Raw genomic sequence first — 17,277 nt, forward strand, 5'->3', positions numbered from 1 at the left:
TTTTAAATCTGTAGGTGAGTAATCCAGAGTTCATGATTGTGTGTCCATAATCAGGTTTTCATAAACTTTAACAGATACTCACAATGTTATGGCCAAGTAAAACTCACATAATAGTCTTCAAAAGTAATTCTTTTCCATAGCAGATTTGTTAAGTCACAAGGGATTTTTATGCTGCCATGAAAAGACATTTTTACAACATTTTAATCATTTGTCTTATTCTAAGGTTTGAGGGTAATAAAAACATTCAGATGAAGATGACTCAGGAAAAGATAAGCTGAAAAACACTAGCTTTTACTGACAAAAAGAATACAGTCAAACATGGGCTAGTATATGATTTGGAAACATCAAGTTATATTGCAAGACAAATATGGGTAAGATACTGAAACGCTGATGTCTAGCACAAAGAACAATTAATATTTCAATTCCCTTACTTGAAACCATCAGTCATTGCTCTGACACCAGCAACAACAAACAGGAACTCCCTGAACTCTAACAGTCACTACATCTACCAATCTCAGTATGTTTTACAAGTATTAACTTGGCATCACAAGTAACAAAACACTTAGCTAAGTATATTTTTACATTACAAAGATGCAGAACTTGAAACCGCTTACCCTCTCTACACAGCACAGCTCATTTGTGTGGTAGAAAAAAGGATGGTAAGTTTCAGTAATTCTGCAGCCTATGCATGCTTAAGACAACATGTAGAAGTTTCCCAGATTTTAATGTTGGAAATGGAATGAGGAGCAACAGTAGGGGTTGCAGAAACACACTGATGCACTCAGTTTCTCTTTCGTTTAAAAAGAGGGACACAGCAACTAAAGCAGCAGCGCCATGACCTAGATGTAAAGATGCATTGGGACTTACAGCTCACTTCTCAGCTGAATGCTCAGATGGGAAATATGCAGGATATAAGCTAAGAAGGAAACCAGAATTCCTGACTCCTAATTGTGCAGCCATCTTTCTGTCACAACAAATGTGATGTCATAAAGACAACACAATTATGGAGCAAGAAACTGATCTTTCAGACATGATCATCTCACTAGACTGCAATAAATCAAACCACTTACTGTGATTTGGACCCACAACGAGAAGAATCATGGATACATTGGGGAGCACTTTCTTCTACACCCAAACAGTTCAAGTACGATAATCCAATATAAATTGAAGTTTCTGACTACTTTCTTTAAAAAAAACACAGGCACCCAAAATGAAGCAAAAAATTGCAAGCATATGGCACTATGGAAGAGTAAACAATATTGCTTTCAGGCCTAGCCAAGGGATTACTGTTACATGAGGAAATAAAGGTTGACTTTTAAAAATCTAAAAATAATTCTAAGAATGCTTCCTGTCTCAATGCTCTGGACAAGAGAAAACAAATGAAAAGACTTAGTGTCTACACGCCATCTAGGTCATTGGTATTACACAACCTCCCTTTTTAAAAACACTTCAAACAGATTCCTATATGGGACATTCACAGGCTTTAGCTGATTAAAAACAAGTGCAAGGTATGAAATACACTCTGGCAGTACAAAATGGCTGTTTTCAGAAAAAGTCCCTGTGTCCCTGACAAACCATAAGAGAATCTGATAGTCTGATCAGATAGTTTTAATTAAATATAACTCATTGACTCATTAAATATTTACTTACATGCCACTTCATACCAGAAGGATAGATCACTACACAGGATATTCACACAAGATACTTAACTACATATTTCTGTCTTACATAGTTGCAAAGCAAAACACATCATTAGGATAAGTATACCTCTATAGCAAAGAATTATGCATGCAATTGTTCTTTGTCATAGGTTCCAGCTCTGCACTACCTCCAGTTTAATAAGACAGGAGCAGACTTGTCCATCATACCTCTTTCTATACTGTGCAGACACAACACACACGCACATTTCTGGCTTCTAAACTAAGTAGCATGCCTCAAACACCCTATCACACCATGCCTGAAAGTTTTACAATCAAAAGTATTTGCACTGAAAAAACATGATTTAGCAAGCTTTTATTAATTATTCTACTCTCCCTCTGTGTTAAAAGTTATAGGACTGCATACACTCATTTAGACAAAGACAAAAAGGTAAATAGCTGTGCATTATTATTATCCTTTAAAATACACTCAAAGCCAACACTTACATTTGATACTCAGAAACCACTAACCATAGCCTTAATTCATTACTTGAAAGTATGTTCTATTGCAATATAAATACTGATAAAACGAATCCTCCACGCTCAAGTTCATCTTTTCCATTACACTGCTATATGCACTGGGCCTTTCATAGTATTACCGTGGAGATGAAGTCACAGCACTAGCTTCTGTTCCCATCTCTGCTACAGGTCAAAATATCACCAACCTGTCCATACTTCGGCGCATAGAGCACTAACTGCTTCATGGAAAATTGTGTGGCTTAATTCCTTGGTATTTGTAACACAGCCCTCCGGTGAAGGTTTGTGTTAGGAACCAAACTTGAAGACTTCAGTCTATTTCCTTGCCCTGCCCAACTTTCTCAGCTATCTTTGGACAAGCTACCTAGCATCTTCATGCCTTGGTTTATGATCTGTAAAATCAAGATAAACATTCTAATTTCAGTTCTGAAGGACAGAGAATTTTAAGAGAGACGTTACATGTTTTTGAAGTACCTCATGCCATAGTAATTAGGTCCTCACATAAAAAAAGCACTTTGCAATTGTTTAGTAGAAGACACTTTGTAAACACATAGCTGTATTAAAACTGTATCTTCACACTACTAGGTAGTATGTTCTGAGATGTCTAGAATCTCTCAGCTGCTTTTATACAACTCAATCCTGCAACTCCAAGCTGCTGTGAAATTAGGACCAACACATGTAATACAGAAAAGCATTTTGTTGCCATGTATGTTTCCTCTCCTGTGCTGATAAACAAGCACAGTAGTTTTTCAGATAAGAGCAAATGTTTAATTCCTTGAAAAATATTAGAGATGTTACAAAATAAGAGGGTGTATTAGAACAAGAGTATGGTATATTAATTACTTAGACTGGAAAAAGTTTTAAAATGCACCTTCTGTTCACAAAGCCACATTTATAAAATCAGGTAAGCTGAAATCACTTTCCCTGGCTTCCTAGTCTCTTCAAGCAATCACTTCTCCTAAATATGAATGCCTGTGTTGCTTGTGCTCCACAAAAGATAAAATTCACAATTTTTTACTTCCTTCTGTTTCTTAATAAGCATTTGAAAACCTAAGAGGCTTACTCAGGGTAACACCTGCTGTCAAAAAAACAGGCCGTATTTATCAAGCCACAATGAAGGTAAATTTGGGTGATAAACTCAGAATTCCATCTCGTGGGTTTCTCACACTATAAACTCGTGTATGCTCAGAAAGGCACGTACTTTTACTTTAACAAGCAAAACAGGGGAGAGGAAATTGAGCCTAAGACAAATAAATTCTACTATTATCCTCCCTCAAATATTATTTCCCCCTCCCGATGGTTTCATCTATGCTGTAAGATATGAAAAAAAAATTCACACCACATCTCCGAGTAAAAAGCACTCTGGGCAATTAGGAGAAGTCAAATCTTCTCTTCAGTCAGGAAAGTGGTCACTTGGAAAGACGATCTGGAGGATGAATGACTAAGGCCTGGTTCAGCAAAGCCGGACATTCACAGGCTTTAACTGATTAACTGATTCAGCGAGCAGCTTCACCAAATTCATCAGAAGTACAGCCAAAACACAGAAAAATCTCTTGAATTTACATAATAACAAGACAACCACAGTTACTGCAGAACTGGCACTGAGCTGGTCATCTTTTCTTTGAAATAAACAGCATCTTGAGCATGGAAACATTTAATACTCTCTAGCTTTATTTCATTTCCTTTTGTAATATGGATGAGAGAACATAAGCAAGACAGTCTTCCAAGCTAAGTCCTAAGCCCCTTTTTTCTCAGGTATTTGTGTTAGGAGTGAAGAAGGAAACCAACTGTAAGGCAAATTCATTATGTGAGTGTTCACCACATTTGGAGCATGCGACCTGAAGAGTACGTAGGATATAGTTCATAAAACCAAAACATTAAACTCTGTAAGAAGCAAAAGTAATGAAATCAGATTTGTTAGGAACTTGTGTCTCATGACCAAACTGCCTCATAGACTCAAAATGTCAACAAAAATGTTTCCTGTGGTTGGGACAGTCATAACATCTTCCCCCTCACGCATCTGTTAGGATTCCCAGAAATGATGGAGCTCATACTTCTGCCTTGCCTTTATGTGGGCTTTCCCCACAGCATCTCTTACAGGAACATGGCAGATGTAAAGCACTAACAAGTTTCATTGAAAATGCCCAATGGATGCCTAAATTAAAGGCAGAAAAGGCAAAAAGACACATACAGAACAACAAAAGTCCCTAAGCTCCTTTTCCATCAGCAATTTTTCCGGATAAAAATAAAAGCTTTTCTTGAAAAATGATCGTTAACTAGAACAGGAGCACAGGAGGACAACAAATTTCTTGTACTTTATTAAGCAAATTGTCACTGGCAATCATTTGTAAATCAAAACTATGGAAAATTAAAGTATCAGTACCCTGTGCTTCAAGAATGTTGTTCAGATATGCAGACTGCCTGGGTGGAGCTCAATGTATGGTAAGAACTTAGCTTAATAGTACAAAGAGAAAAGGAAAATATTTTCTGTTCACTCATCTGTAGTGAGACTGCAGTCCCAATAAACTGACAGATAGTAGACAGCTTGTGTCTTATATTTCATCAAAAATATTTTCTATATTTGTATAGCATATATAGGTATATATTTATACAGCATAAATATCCATGCTGATGTTGAGATACTGTAGTCTAGTTTCAAATGTTGGTACAGGTTTCACAAAACCTGTAAGTGAAGCATCTTATGAGAGGAACTAGACAATTGTGAGTAGTCACTCAATTTGTGCCCAGAAGAAAAGTAACACGAGAAAATACATGCAGCACAGACCAAATGAGTATAGTACAATTTACACACCTTTAAGAATTCAATCCTGTTTAATTAAAGCAGCAAAGAATGTATTTGCTTTTAACAGTGAGCTACTTTCCTGCTCTAAAAGAGCTTCTCGGGGGGGCTGGAAGGGGAAGAGAGGATGACAGTATTCTAAGTTGTACCCATGACTACTTTCAGTACTATGGCCATCAAAAAGCAGATTAAGAACTACCAAGACCTTTTTAACTGGTTTTGTAAAAGGTCTAGCCTTTGCCTTCTGTGCTCATATACTTCTTCACATAACAATGTCTGCACTTACAGACTCCTATACATGTGCTTTTACTATACAGTATGTGAACATAATCTAAACTGAAAAAAAGGCATAGAATGAGGACAATAGCTAAGACTGGTCATCAAAAAATTGTTAAGCCTATTTCTGACAATGTGTAATAAATGTAAGACTGAAATAAAACACATGTAAGACTGAAATAAAGTACACATTTGAACCAGCAGGCCATTAAACCTCCTTTGGAGTGATTACAGTCAATCACATCAAGAAGAACTTGGGGAAATTTAAATCAAGTGGATTATTCAGCTGCCATGCACAAATGTATATTCTCAACTAATAAAAAAAATCCACTGGAAATTCTGTAGAAGAAAACTTATGGAGTGTTTCAATGCAGCATACCCCTTTTTTTCCAAATGTAGTAAGTTGTTCCAGTTGCAAATGCCCTGAAAGGGACAGCCTTCTTTGCTCCCAAAACTCACTATATCACTGCTCAGAATTCACTGCATAAACATGGGGAGGGGCAGGCATATGAGAAGGACTAAAAACCGATCAAATGCTTTTTGTTTTTCTGTTTATTTTGGAAAGAACAAAACTGTTCTCACATTTTCCACGTCCTGTTTTATTAAAGACAAAAGGTATTTGTAAGCTAAGGTACAAAGGAGCACATTTCAACCACCAAAAATAGGGTTTTATAACTAGAAACAACAGCAGACTGAAAAGTTAGTGGCATTAGTAGATCCCAGTAATGTAATTTATCTTGTTAGTATCATATGATAACATGCACAAACATCGCCTTGTTAAAATGCCTCCAATGAGACTGATAGCCAAATACTGCTCCATCATGGGTGTATAACTAATTCTTCCTACAAATCAAAATGAAAAAACCTCTCCACTAAAACTGCATTTTTCTTTCCCGCACAAACCTTGTGTTTTACATTAAAGTAACCTTAACCTTTCGCTGCACAGGATGGCTGATGGCTTGGACCACTATAATTAACAGTGATGTAATTATCTGTAAACTTTAAACTATCTCAACACATGGCCATGCTGGCCTGAGTCCTCCTAATTTAGAAATGGTCATCTGAGAGTCTGAAAGGGAGTGAGTGCCTCATCATATGCATGGTGATAAGTCGCTTCATTGATCTAAAAATGTGGCCTGAATGTGGCCTAATAGGAACGTTAACCCTTTGACAAGATAATAATACCCATCTGGGAGACTCAATGTGAAATATGCTATGCAACACCACTTCCTTGCGAAGAGAGACGGGTGCTATTAAAAAGGAAACTAAGATCCTGACGCACCACTACTGCAAATAAGATACAGCTGATACTGGGGTCAGAACTGGACTAGTTTTTTTTAAATTCTTATTATGGCTAAACCAAAAATTCCACTCAAATTTTTACATTTTTTACACATAGACATAGTATTTTCTTGTTCTATTAAATGTTTCTTAAGTGAACTTTGAAGCAGCACCTAAAAAATAATAGTTTTTTGGAGCTGTACAATTACAGTTTCCAAACAATCCATACAGATATTTTTACAGGGATGGAAAACTAAGTGCTGAAAATGTTTAGTTTTAATGGCCTGAAATTATATTCATATGTATTCAGGGAAGAAGTTTTTAAAATGACAGGCTCTACTTCTCAGATAACTTAACAACATTTACTGCAATTCAGCCCTTGTGCATGAGGTAAGTATAAAATTTTCCATCTGAATCCCTGTTTGCCAAAGGAATTAAATGTTATCTGTAATCAGTGAACGCCAGCAAACACATTTACAGGGTTCCTAGAAAGTTCTATGAGATTAACAGAGTTTGGAAAGGTAAGGTACAGCAAATGACTCCACTGAAGACTCTCTGAAGAACGCTTTAGGACTTCTTACCATGTTTCTTTTAGCTGTTAAGCACTACACCATTCACAAGCTCAAAAGGTATATTTCAGATTTGATCCTTGCTTTTATTCTCAGTTTGGTGGATTCAAGTAAAAACATTCATTTTGAGAAACAAAAAATACATGGTAATTAAAGTTCTCAAGTAATTTTAATGCATTATATGCTAATATTCCTTTACCTGAATTAGCAGAAGCACATCATCCTGAATAAATTCCCTAGTTAAATAAAAGCTCTCTTTTACCACATTGTATTTTCTTCTCCCTACCTATTTTTTGCTGAGACTTCAAAACACTTTCTACTCGGAAGTATACCACCACAACTCATTTTAATGAATTACAAGATTTGTTTCTTGTGTTTCAGTTACACTGGTGAATTTGTTGTTAAAGGACAAAAGAGTTATAGCATTTAGCATTAGTCATACATATCACAACTGTTTTGGTTTTTTATTTTTTTATTAGAAACTTAAAAGCTATTTCAACAAAGTCATTTTTGCTCAGGTTATTAACAGAGCTTAAATACTGACAATTGTAAATCTCTGGAGTGAGAAGAATGATCAATAGCAACAACCAACAGGAAAAAATCAAAGACAATCACATTTTTAGTAAACTAGCAGACAAACTTTAAACACATGAAAACAGTATTTCTGAGAAAGTAGCAGAAATTATTCTGGAATAGTTGAATTATTCCTCAAAGTTTCCGTATAGAATCAAACTAAAGCTGAAGCAGACAAATGCAATTTTGGTAATTTGCATGAATCATCTTCCTTACCTAGTACATACACGCATATTTCAATGCTCTCCCTAACTACTGTGTACCCTTGGTATCTCATCCTATGATACTTTCTACCACTGGAATACTTTCAAAGCAGCTTTTATGTTTTAACACTGAACTTCATGTAAAAGTGAAATAGTCTCCTAATAAAGATATGTTTCCCCTCAAATTCCACAGTGGATACACATTGCATGCTACAATTCCACTAGTCTGACTGAAAGATCGTTTTCTTCTGCCTGACACTCAGCACTGGCATGGATAATGGAATCTTTTTTCAAGCAGGCACAGTCCAGTGTAACAACAAAAATAATAACAACACTTAACATTTCTATCACACTCTTCATAATAAAACAATACCAATTTTAACCAACCAATTCCTTCCAAGGTCTGTTCTACCTTCTCCAATTTTCTCACGTGAACAACATTCTGTATTGATACACATACTGATTGCTAGCCGTGCTGACCAGCTAAATGACAAGATGAAGAGACAGCGTTAAGATTAAATGAGCGAAGAATGTACCAGAATAGGAAGGGTGACAAAAACAGAAATGCAAGGGGTAAGTGTGTTTAAATTTGTGTATGTGCACGCACACGTCATAAGAAGAGTATCTACAGAGAACTATAAACAGAAAACAAGGTGAGCAAAAGACAACTTACGAAACAGAAAAACTAACTGAAAGTAAACAGAAAGTAATGAACAGTACTGAAGGTGACAAAAGGAGACAAAAGAGAACAGAGAAGAAAAGAGGGGTGAAAAAGAAGCAGGAAAGGAAAGATTGTAATAAAAGCTGCTAAGAAAAACCAAATCCTTCAGAGGCAGAGCAGCAAAAGTGTTTGAAAGGAAAACAAAGCTCAAAAAAAAAAGGGGGAAAAAAGAAAAGAAGTAAGAAGAGCAAAAGAAAAAGAATGCTTAGTTACTTGACTAGAAAGTGTTTCTCACCCATGGAATTTCTTACACTGCTGTAATCCATCATGTGTGGGTCCACACTGGAGAGCAGCACCACACCTTTCTACATGAGCTTCCCCACTGCTTCATATGCCCCTTGAGCACAGTTAATGCTACCAGTTACACAGTTCTTATCCAGCACATGGTATCTTCAAATGTTCTTTAAATACATATACGCGTATGTGAAGTCAGCTCCTACAAACTTAACTGTTTAGAAGGCAACTTTTTTCAAGAAGCAATTCCCCGGCAGTTGTCAGCAACCTTTCCTCCACAATCCTGTTTCACTTATTCCATACAGAGTTATCTCTCTGTCCTAGATTTTGTACTTGGATGCAGAAGCAGTTGCCTTGATTTGGCGGTGTCTCAGTATAGCAAAGTCATCCATCTTGTATTAGAAAAAGGACTTCCTATCACAAAGAAAAAAAATGATAGAGGAAAATCGGACAGCACAGGCACATGAAAGTTTAGAAGCTACATTTAATAAGTTAGTGCTTGTTTTGAAAGGATAAGCAAGATCAACGCAAAGCTCAGTTTTCTAGATGTAGCAAAATACGTCAGTATCCTTATTTTAATTACACTTGTGATATGAGCTGGTACCAGCTCTCTGACTTCTCTGTTTACTTATTGCTCTGCCTCTCACCTCCCTCTTCTCACTCCATGGTTTTATTCCTACCTCTGCTACTTTCTTCAAGGGTGCCTTACTTTTCTATTATATGCTTTTTTCTTTCTTGTTCTCTTGTGTATCCCCAAGAAGTACTTAGGCTGCTGTATGATGCCATTTCTGCTACAAGCCAATATGGACACAGCTAAAAATCAAGAATTCTAGTGGTACAGAGGTTAGCACCATCCACGCTGACTGGGCACCACCTTGACTGGTAAGTCCATGTTGGAAACCTAGTTGTAAGCAACTCTGAAACCAAATAATACAATAAAGCTCTGCCAGCACCAGGAACGTCCCTCACCCTTTTTATCTTCTCTCGTCCCTAACTGTATTGGAAAAGTCACCATTGCAATGACCAAACGTCTAAGGAACATGAAGAATCCCACCCTCGGTGCCTAGTCAATGGTTTCATTACCAAATGTAAGGTTATTGTTACACCTTTTCCTTCCCATGGGGTTAAGTACCCTGCTGATGCAGTGCTGTGAATCTGCACTGAATCTCCAAGAATTATTAATACTTATGGATATTAGAAAACAATGTGCATTCTTGCCTTCAATTTTAATTCACATTTCTGCTCACAGACCTTACTCAAGAATTACTGTTTAAAAAAACAGCGAGTATATCTTAGGTTTACACATTAGGTTTTGCATTTCTAACACGGCAAGGCTACATGCAGAAGTTCTCTCTCACAAACCTTGGAGCAGTACGAGAACAACCCCCCCAAACAGAAATGTCATTTTATCAGTACAAAGCGGTTTTGCACTGAGGAAGCTTTCTCCTATAAAAGAGACGAGAAGGGGTGTAACAGCACCCTTAAGCCTACTGTTAAGATGTAGCAGGGGACCTACTTTGTACCATTTAAAAATTACTTCAAAATGTATGCAGACTGTAGCTTGTACTAGGGCTATTTGTACCGTCAATGCATTTTGCTCACAAATTCACATGATATATTTTTTAACTTAAAAAATTCTTCTTCATCTTAACATAAAATGATCGTAAATACAAATGCTGCACATACACGCAAACTAACACTCACATATGGAAATATAAACAGAAATGGAATAATTTGGTGCAACAGCTTATGCTATCTCTGCTTAGATCATGTCATTCTAAAGTACAACAACACAGAACATCTTTCCTAAACAATGTATTCCAGTTACAAAATAAAAGAAGTAGTGAATTAAAGGATGCTATCTGGTGTTTTTTTAACTCACCACGGAGCTGGTAAATCACCCACACACAACAATGCACTTTGTAGACATTTGTCATATACTGCAATGCCCATACTAAGGCAACACATGCCAGGAGTTGGCAGCCATGCTATCAGCAAGAATTTGGCTACAGAAACAACAATGATTCATCATGCATTCTAGAAGCACTGTCGAAACAGCAAAACAACACACTACTATTTTAATCCTTTAAAGGTAACAAAGGTTTAAAAGAATTATAAATTTTTTTGTAAAACCAAAGCAAGCAAAAAAAACCATAGCTCTAATAATGCATTTAGAAATGCATCTTTATTCACTTTTTTTTTTCTTCAGAGGACAGAAAATAGCTATTTAGTAGAAGTGTCAGCTAATTACTTACCTCTCTAAACTGTGATTTAAATGGTCAACTCAACATTATAGAACAAATGTTTCACAATAGCTAAATCAAAAATCACCGATTTAAAAATAGTTTACTTTAGGTTGTATTCAGTTTTAAAAAACCCTCTATAGTAATTTTAAAGATAACCATCTAGACACATTTTCATTAATTTAAATCTATATTGCAAATTGATGATTTTCAAACTCACCCTCTGAATGAAGAGCCAATAGCACAGTCAGAACATTTGTTTCAACGTACATATCACATCTATTATTGTCCCGATATCCACCATGAAAACTGTTTCTCAGCTACCAGTATCGGAAAATTTGCAAATAGTGGTGCAGGTCCTGTCAAAAGCTCTCAAGTGCTATTGATTTCTCTGATGAAAGCACTCTTTCTTCCTCAGAATGTTCCAGTTAAATACAAATACAGGGAAATTTTGCCTCCTAAATTACAGACATCTGAAAAGATTATTAATTTCTTTCCATCGTACCTACATAGTGACACTAAAATTTTATCAGTAACACCCTTTTACTATCACCTTGTTGAAGACGTTAAATAACGTCTCTATAGAGTTTAAGAGGGCGTCATCAGACAGCATTTTGGATCTGCTGTCCTTTGTCCCATTACACAAACGCACATCATGAACCCTTACCTTCTGGAAAACGACTTCATCCTGCTTTCTTTTCTTTTTGCCGCTTTTTCTGATCCTCTCGTTTGTCTGAATCCATTTTGCGACCTGGAGTTCAAAACCATAGCGCTTTTTTAGGAAGAAGATGCGACCTGAGTGCAGCTATTCAGCATTAGTAAGAAGCTATAAACAGACTCAAGACAATTTTTTCCATTGCTTCACTAGAATGAGGAAAAGCACTTTTCCCATCCAGAATGACATGGTCTTAGGTAATCTGGTTAGTTACCTGTGCATGGTCAAAGTGTGAGGTGGTGTTCTTCTTAGAGGTTTCAGTTTAAGGGTTTTTTGCACAAAGAACGTGTTTGATGCCAGACCAGGTTGCCAAATGGAAAGTTATCATTGCCGCGTGCAAAAATCCTAGGGAAAATCTCTGCGCTTTATCCCTTACACCTTCTGTTTCAAGTAAGAGATTTATTTCCAGCCACCCCCTCAAACGTTGTTCCAGACTACCAATGCCAAATTTAGATGGTGGGGTTATTATTTAACGAAGTAATAACACTTGGGTTTTTTCCCCCATACAAATATTTTTATTCCGAATACAAAAGCAATTATTTTTTTAAGGCAAAAGCGTGGCGGGGGTGGGAGGGGGTGTCAGGTGGAAAACTCAAGGAGCAGATCTGCAAGGGGAAGAAGCCGGGGCAACGTAACAGCTGCGAAAGGTTTTCTCCTCACCTCGCCGCTCACTTGCTGGACGAGCTGACACTCCTTCCAAGTCTCACCCTCCTCCAGCAAAGGCTACACGGGGGAGAAAGCGCACGTTTGAGGCGGGCTCGCCCGCGGAGTACCTCCGATGCGCTGCGCTCCGCTCCCCGGGGGCTCCCGGACGGGACGCGCTGCGGCAAGCCCGGTCGCCCGCCGCCGCCGCCGCCCCCCGGCCCGGCCCCAGCGCCACGCGGAGCCGGAGCTGCGCCCGCCTCGTCCCGTCCCGTCCCGTCCCGTCCCGTCCCATCCCATCCCGCCGCTCCCGGCCTCGGTGTCGGCACATCGCAGCCCTCGGTCGGAAATGAAACACCTCCGCGGGGTCCCCCGCCCCCGTGCTCCGGCCCCCGGAGCCCCGCGGAGAGGAGGAGCCTGCCTTAAAGACGTAAGGGCCGGCCGGCTGCGGGGCGGCCCCGCCGGGGTTTCCGCGCCTCCTCGGCCCGGCACGACCGGAGCGCCGCGCCTGAAATCGAGCCAGCGGTGCTCCTCCTGGCAGCCCCGGCGGCGGGCACAGGCTGCAGGCGCGGCCCCGGAGGAGCGGAGCCCAGCCCAGCCCAGCCCAGCCGCGGAGGACCCGCTGAGCAGCGCTCCCTCCGACCCCCTCGCCGACGGGACGGCCCTCCCTGACCTCTGCATGCACGCTCGTCACGGGTTTACAGTCTAATCTTCAGAGAGACGCTCTCCCGTTCAGTCCCTTACTATGAAAGATACTTTCCTATTAACCTTCCTATAAACACCCTCTGTCCCCGGCCTTTACAGACAGAGGAATGGCCTAATGGGGCTAGTTCAAGAGAGGAAGTGTCACCATTACGTGCTTCAAGATTCCCCCTAGTACTTGCTTGACATCTAAAGAATCCAACTATTAAACTACCTTGGAAGGTCTGAAATGCATCTTAAAACCAAAAACCAAAGCGGCTTTTTATTCGTGTTGCAGCACAGCAAGCCCTTTACTGAGGCCTCAGTTAAATGCTTTATTCAACAAGAGACTGCAAGCAGGTGATTAAATTTAGGCATGGGACTTCCAACAGATGTTTCTGTGCCCTTTGAAGAGGATATTCAAACTCCACCATGATGGGAGAGACCCAAGTAATGTCAGCCATGCAAAATGTGAACACTGTAAATTCATGTTAGGATTTTACTAAGTGCTTTGTGTTTAGCATTTAAAATGAGACAATAAAGGATGGACTGCATCACACTTGGTATAGTTAAAAAGATGCTAGTAGGGTATTTTCAGAATTTTAAAAATAATTTATACTCTGTGCTATATATGACAATTCCCTGAAAGTTTCAAAAGAAAATCTGTCCTCTTGTAAAAGAGTAAGGCTCATTAAAGCATGTATTTGAGCAAACCCTCCCATATATAGAATTAGATGGACTTTGCAAACAGATTTAAGTAAATAAAGGTAGGTCCAATTAGTGCGTACTAAATCTTGACAGTATCCCTTTATCACCTAAAAAAAGAAAAAAACTCTCTCCTACCCTTTTTGTTTTACTGCCACAACATCCTTCTTTCAAGATCAAAAGCTTTAGATCAAAGCCAAGATCAAACTCAATGCTTTAAATAGAAGCAACCTCACTGTGAAGCATTACACAAAGAACAACTCTTTAACAGAGATGTGACAGTAGAAAATCTTACTATAGATTTTTATTTCACACTCACAACAGGTCTGCTTGAAACTGGTATCAACAACATATTTTTATTTTGTAAAGCCACAACAGATTTCTACTAAATGGTAATTCTGAAAGCTCCTATAAATTGACTCTTGAACTGTGTGTGTTTGAACGGAGAAAGAAGAACAGAGCATAGTTCAAAGAGAATGAACAAGAATATGAACAAAAAATTATGTTAATGGCAAACATAAATTAATGCAACTACCTAAACAATATTCCCTTGGATCAGTTAACAGATGAGATTGTGCATTCCCACAGAAGTTGTTATGGCAAACACTGGGTCATAGAAACAATGAAACAGATCTATACTTTAAATCCCTTAAAGAATTACACTTCCTCTCCCGCCAAATGTTTGGAGAAAACTAGGGAAAAAAAGTTACACGAGACATTGATTTTCAGACCTGCAGACCCTGAAGCTGATTTGGGATGAAAATCCCTGAACATGCAAACACACTGTGTGTTAAAACTCAGAAGTAGCTCCTGTTTTCCTGTTAGTAGCTGCACAGCAGTGAAGGAAACTCAACAGGAATTGTTACCGACTTTTTATAATGGTAATATACCTTGTGGAGCCAACACCTGGGGTTCCCTGGTGCTAGCTGCTGTGCACATCATAACTTGAACACTCATCTACTGTGAGATGATTGCACTGCAGCATAAGAGCCAACGTGCCCAAACAGCCAGCCTGCGGAGGAAAGAAAGCAGTGAGAGAAACAGGGTGGGCCTAACAAGCGGTGGTCACAGCACACCGGCTGTGCAGTCAACCGTTAACTCTACTTATTGATGCTTCAGTAAGATTTAGCTCTTGACCGGACTAGGAGATTTTGCTGGGAAAATGGGGAGTGGGGGAGAGAGCAGGGGAGAGGCAGGGGGGTGGAGCGGAAAAGAGGAGGGGAGGAGGGAAAGGGAGGGAGGGGAAGAGGGAAAGGGAGGGAGGGGAGAAAAGATGTTTTTAATAACGTTTTGTCTCCTACTGTATTCTTCCGTACTCCAAAAGGAAAGCGCTTACTTACACTATATAAAAGGGTGATGGCACACCCAACTTAAAGGGAGAATGACTGCATCACCCTCCATGAACAGTCCTGTTTGCTGTCCACATGACACTGACTGTCATACTTGAATCCCCTCACAACAAAAATTAAGAGATTAGTCCATCCTCCATGTCCTAATTTACTTGGGAAGACTTTCAGAGACTGCTAATGGAGCTGTCCTATGTAACACTTGGATTGGGAACAAGCATTTATACATGTCAAAGCATGCTAGTATCCTTCATTCTTGCAGCAGCAGGATTAAATATAACTGAATTTTGAAAGAGGGGGGAGGAGGTAGCACTTTCTACCAATTGGGTGAAGACAGGCCCAATATCCTGGCAAATAACTTAAGCAATGATTTACACCACCTATTCTTCAAGTCAGACCAGATCCCAAGCATACAATGAACTTTCAGGATTGTACATAGCCTAGAAAACAATAGGATATTTGTGCAACAGACAACTGTTTCATTTTAAATTGAAACAGAAACTGGTTTTAAATTGTTCAGGCTGTGATGGCTACTAATGATATTTCATAACTCAATGAGAAATTGTAATCATGCGCTCTTCCTTTGCAGAAGTTGTTTATAACTTCAGCTGGTCTGTGCTACTCTAGTGCTAAAACATTCAATATTGATAAACCAAGAAGGTTGTTTTACCTAAAGTGAACACTGAATCAGTGCCATTTTGTTGGCTTGCCAGCCGTCCTCAGATATTGGAAGGCAAAAAGAAAAAACTGAAAATGGAGGAATATTTACTGTAAATGAATTTCAGAAGAGCTTCTGCAAAGCAGAGGAAATTGATAACTAATGCAGTCGAGTCATTTTACAACCTCTCATTTCTAGAGATTTTATTTTCCTCTCAATTACTGAATTTTATACCACGTATACACACTCACATTTATATATTCAGGTCTATGTGGACACCAGCAAGCGCACAGAAAAGTCTAAAGATTTTATCATCATGCAATGTTTTCTCCTAGAGGATGCAGCTAACTTCACCAGTCTACAAATAGCAATTTTGTACCTTTCTACACCTTGCTATGTAACATAAAACAAAAAATGGACTCCCCGCTAGTTTTGTTCTATGGTACTAGAATGATGCTGCCTACTTTTTAAGGCTGATGCCATCACCTCTGTGATATGAGTAAAGGATAATTTAAAGGAAATACGATAAAATGCAAGACATGTAACTGTTTTCCTACCACACAGAAGATGTATAGGAAAAAAAGAACACTAGTTTAAGTTGGAAAATTAACTTACTTGGAAACTGAGAATATGATGTGCCCTCAGAACAGTCTGACCTGAAAACTGCTTCAGCAGAAGAGACCTGGCTTCCAATCTTTTGTAAAAAGGTTCAGAAAATGAAATTACAGAAGTATTTTATCCAGTAGCTCACTAGATGATTAATAATGGCTTGAAACATTTTACTGTATTCCCCAAGGGCAAAAATTGCAAGGATTTTAAAACACTACTGAAAATGGCAAGACGGCTGGTGCATCTGCATTGCAAGAAGCAGTATATCAGCGGCAGATCAAAATTACTGAAAAAGGGATCCAGCCCAGAATGTGCTTCTGTAAGAACAGGAAGTCCTCTAACTGATTTTGTGCAGTTTTCATGGGGACAGCTTTATTCACTGAAATGGAAAATCAAGTTGTTCTGACATTGTCCATATTTTAGGAAAGATGGTAATTTATATTGATACCATAAATCCAAATGTTCTCATTCCTCCAAGAGTCTCTGTGGTGGTGTAAACACGCTCCTTCCAGATCAGCATGCTGTGCCTGATATTCTTCAATGTCACAGCCCTACAAGACATTGTTCAAGTCAAACTTGCCCTTCCTGAAAATATCTCTACCTCCAAGAGACAAAAACCTGTTGAAACAATAACTTTGAGGATGTACTTTCAGTAGACTGCAACATGACTTTCACATACTGTGGCAGGAATATTTTTTTCAACGGGGTAATGCAAATACATCCTTCATATCCACATTAGCAACCCTGCTTTGTGGAGAAAGTTCCTAGGTAAAGATTAATCACTGTACCTACTTCTTTAGTTCAAGATCAGATTCATAATCTGATAAAGAAAGTATCTCTGACCACA

General features: G+C 38.8%; 1 protein-coding gene across 1 annotated transcript in view; it reads right to left on the bottom strand.

Annotated features, from left to right (window-relative positions):
• The window catches only part of AOPEP (aminopeptidase O (putative)), a 190,053-nt gene that overhangs the window by 68,084 nt on the left and 104,692 nt on the right, over window positions 1–17,277 (bottom strand). Inside the window, exon 12 of the mRNA XM_050913244.1 lies at window positions 11,742–11,825. Within this exon, the coding sequence (XP_050769201.1) occupies window positions 11,742–11,825 (84 nt within the window). The remainder of the gene's footprint in view (window positions 1–11,741; window positions 11,826–17,277) is intronic.

This window comes from Gymnogyps californianus, chromosome Z (assembly GCF_018139145.2).
Source record: "Gymnogyps californianus isolate 813 chromosome Z, ASM1813914v2, whole genome shotgun sequence".
NCBI classification, from domain to species: Eukaryota; Metazoa; Chordata; class Aves; order Accipitriformes; family Cathartidae; genus Gymnogyps; species Gymnogyps californianus.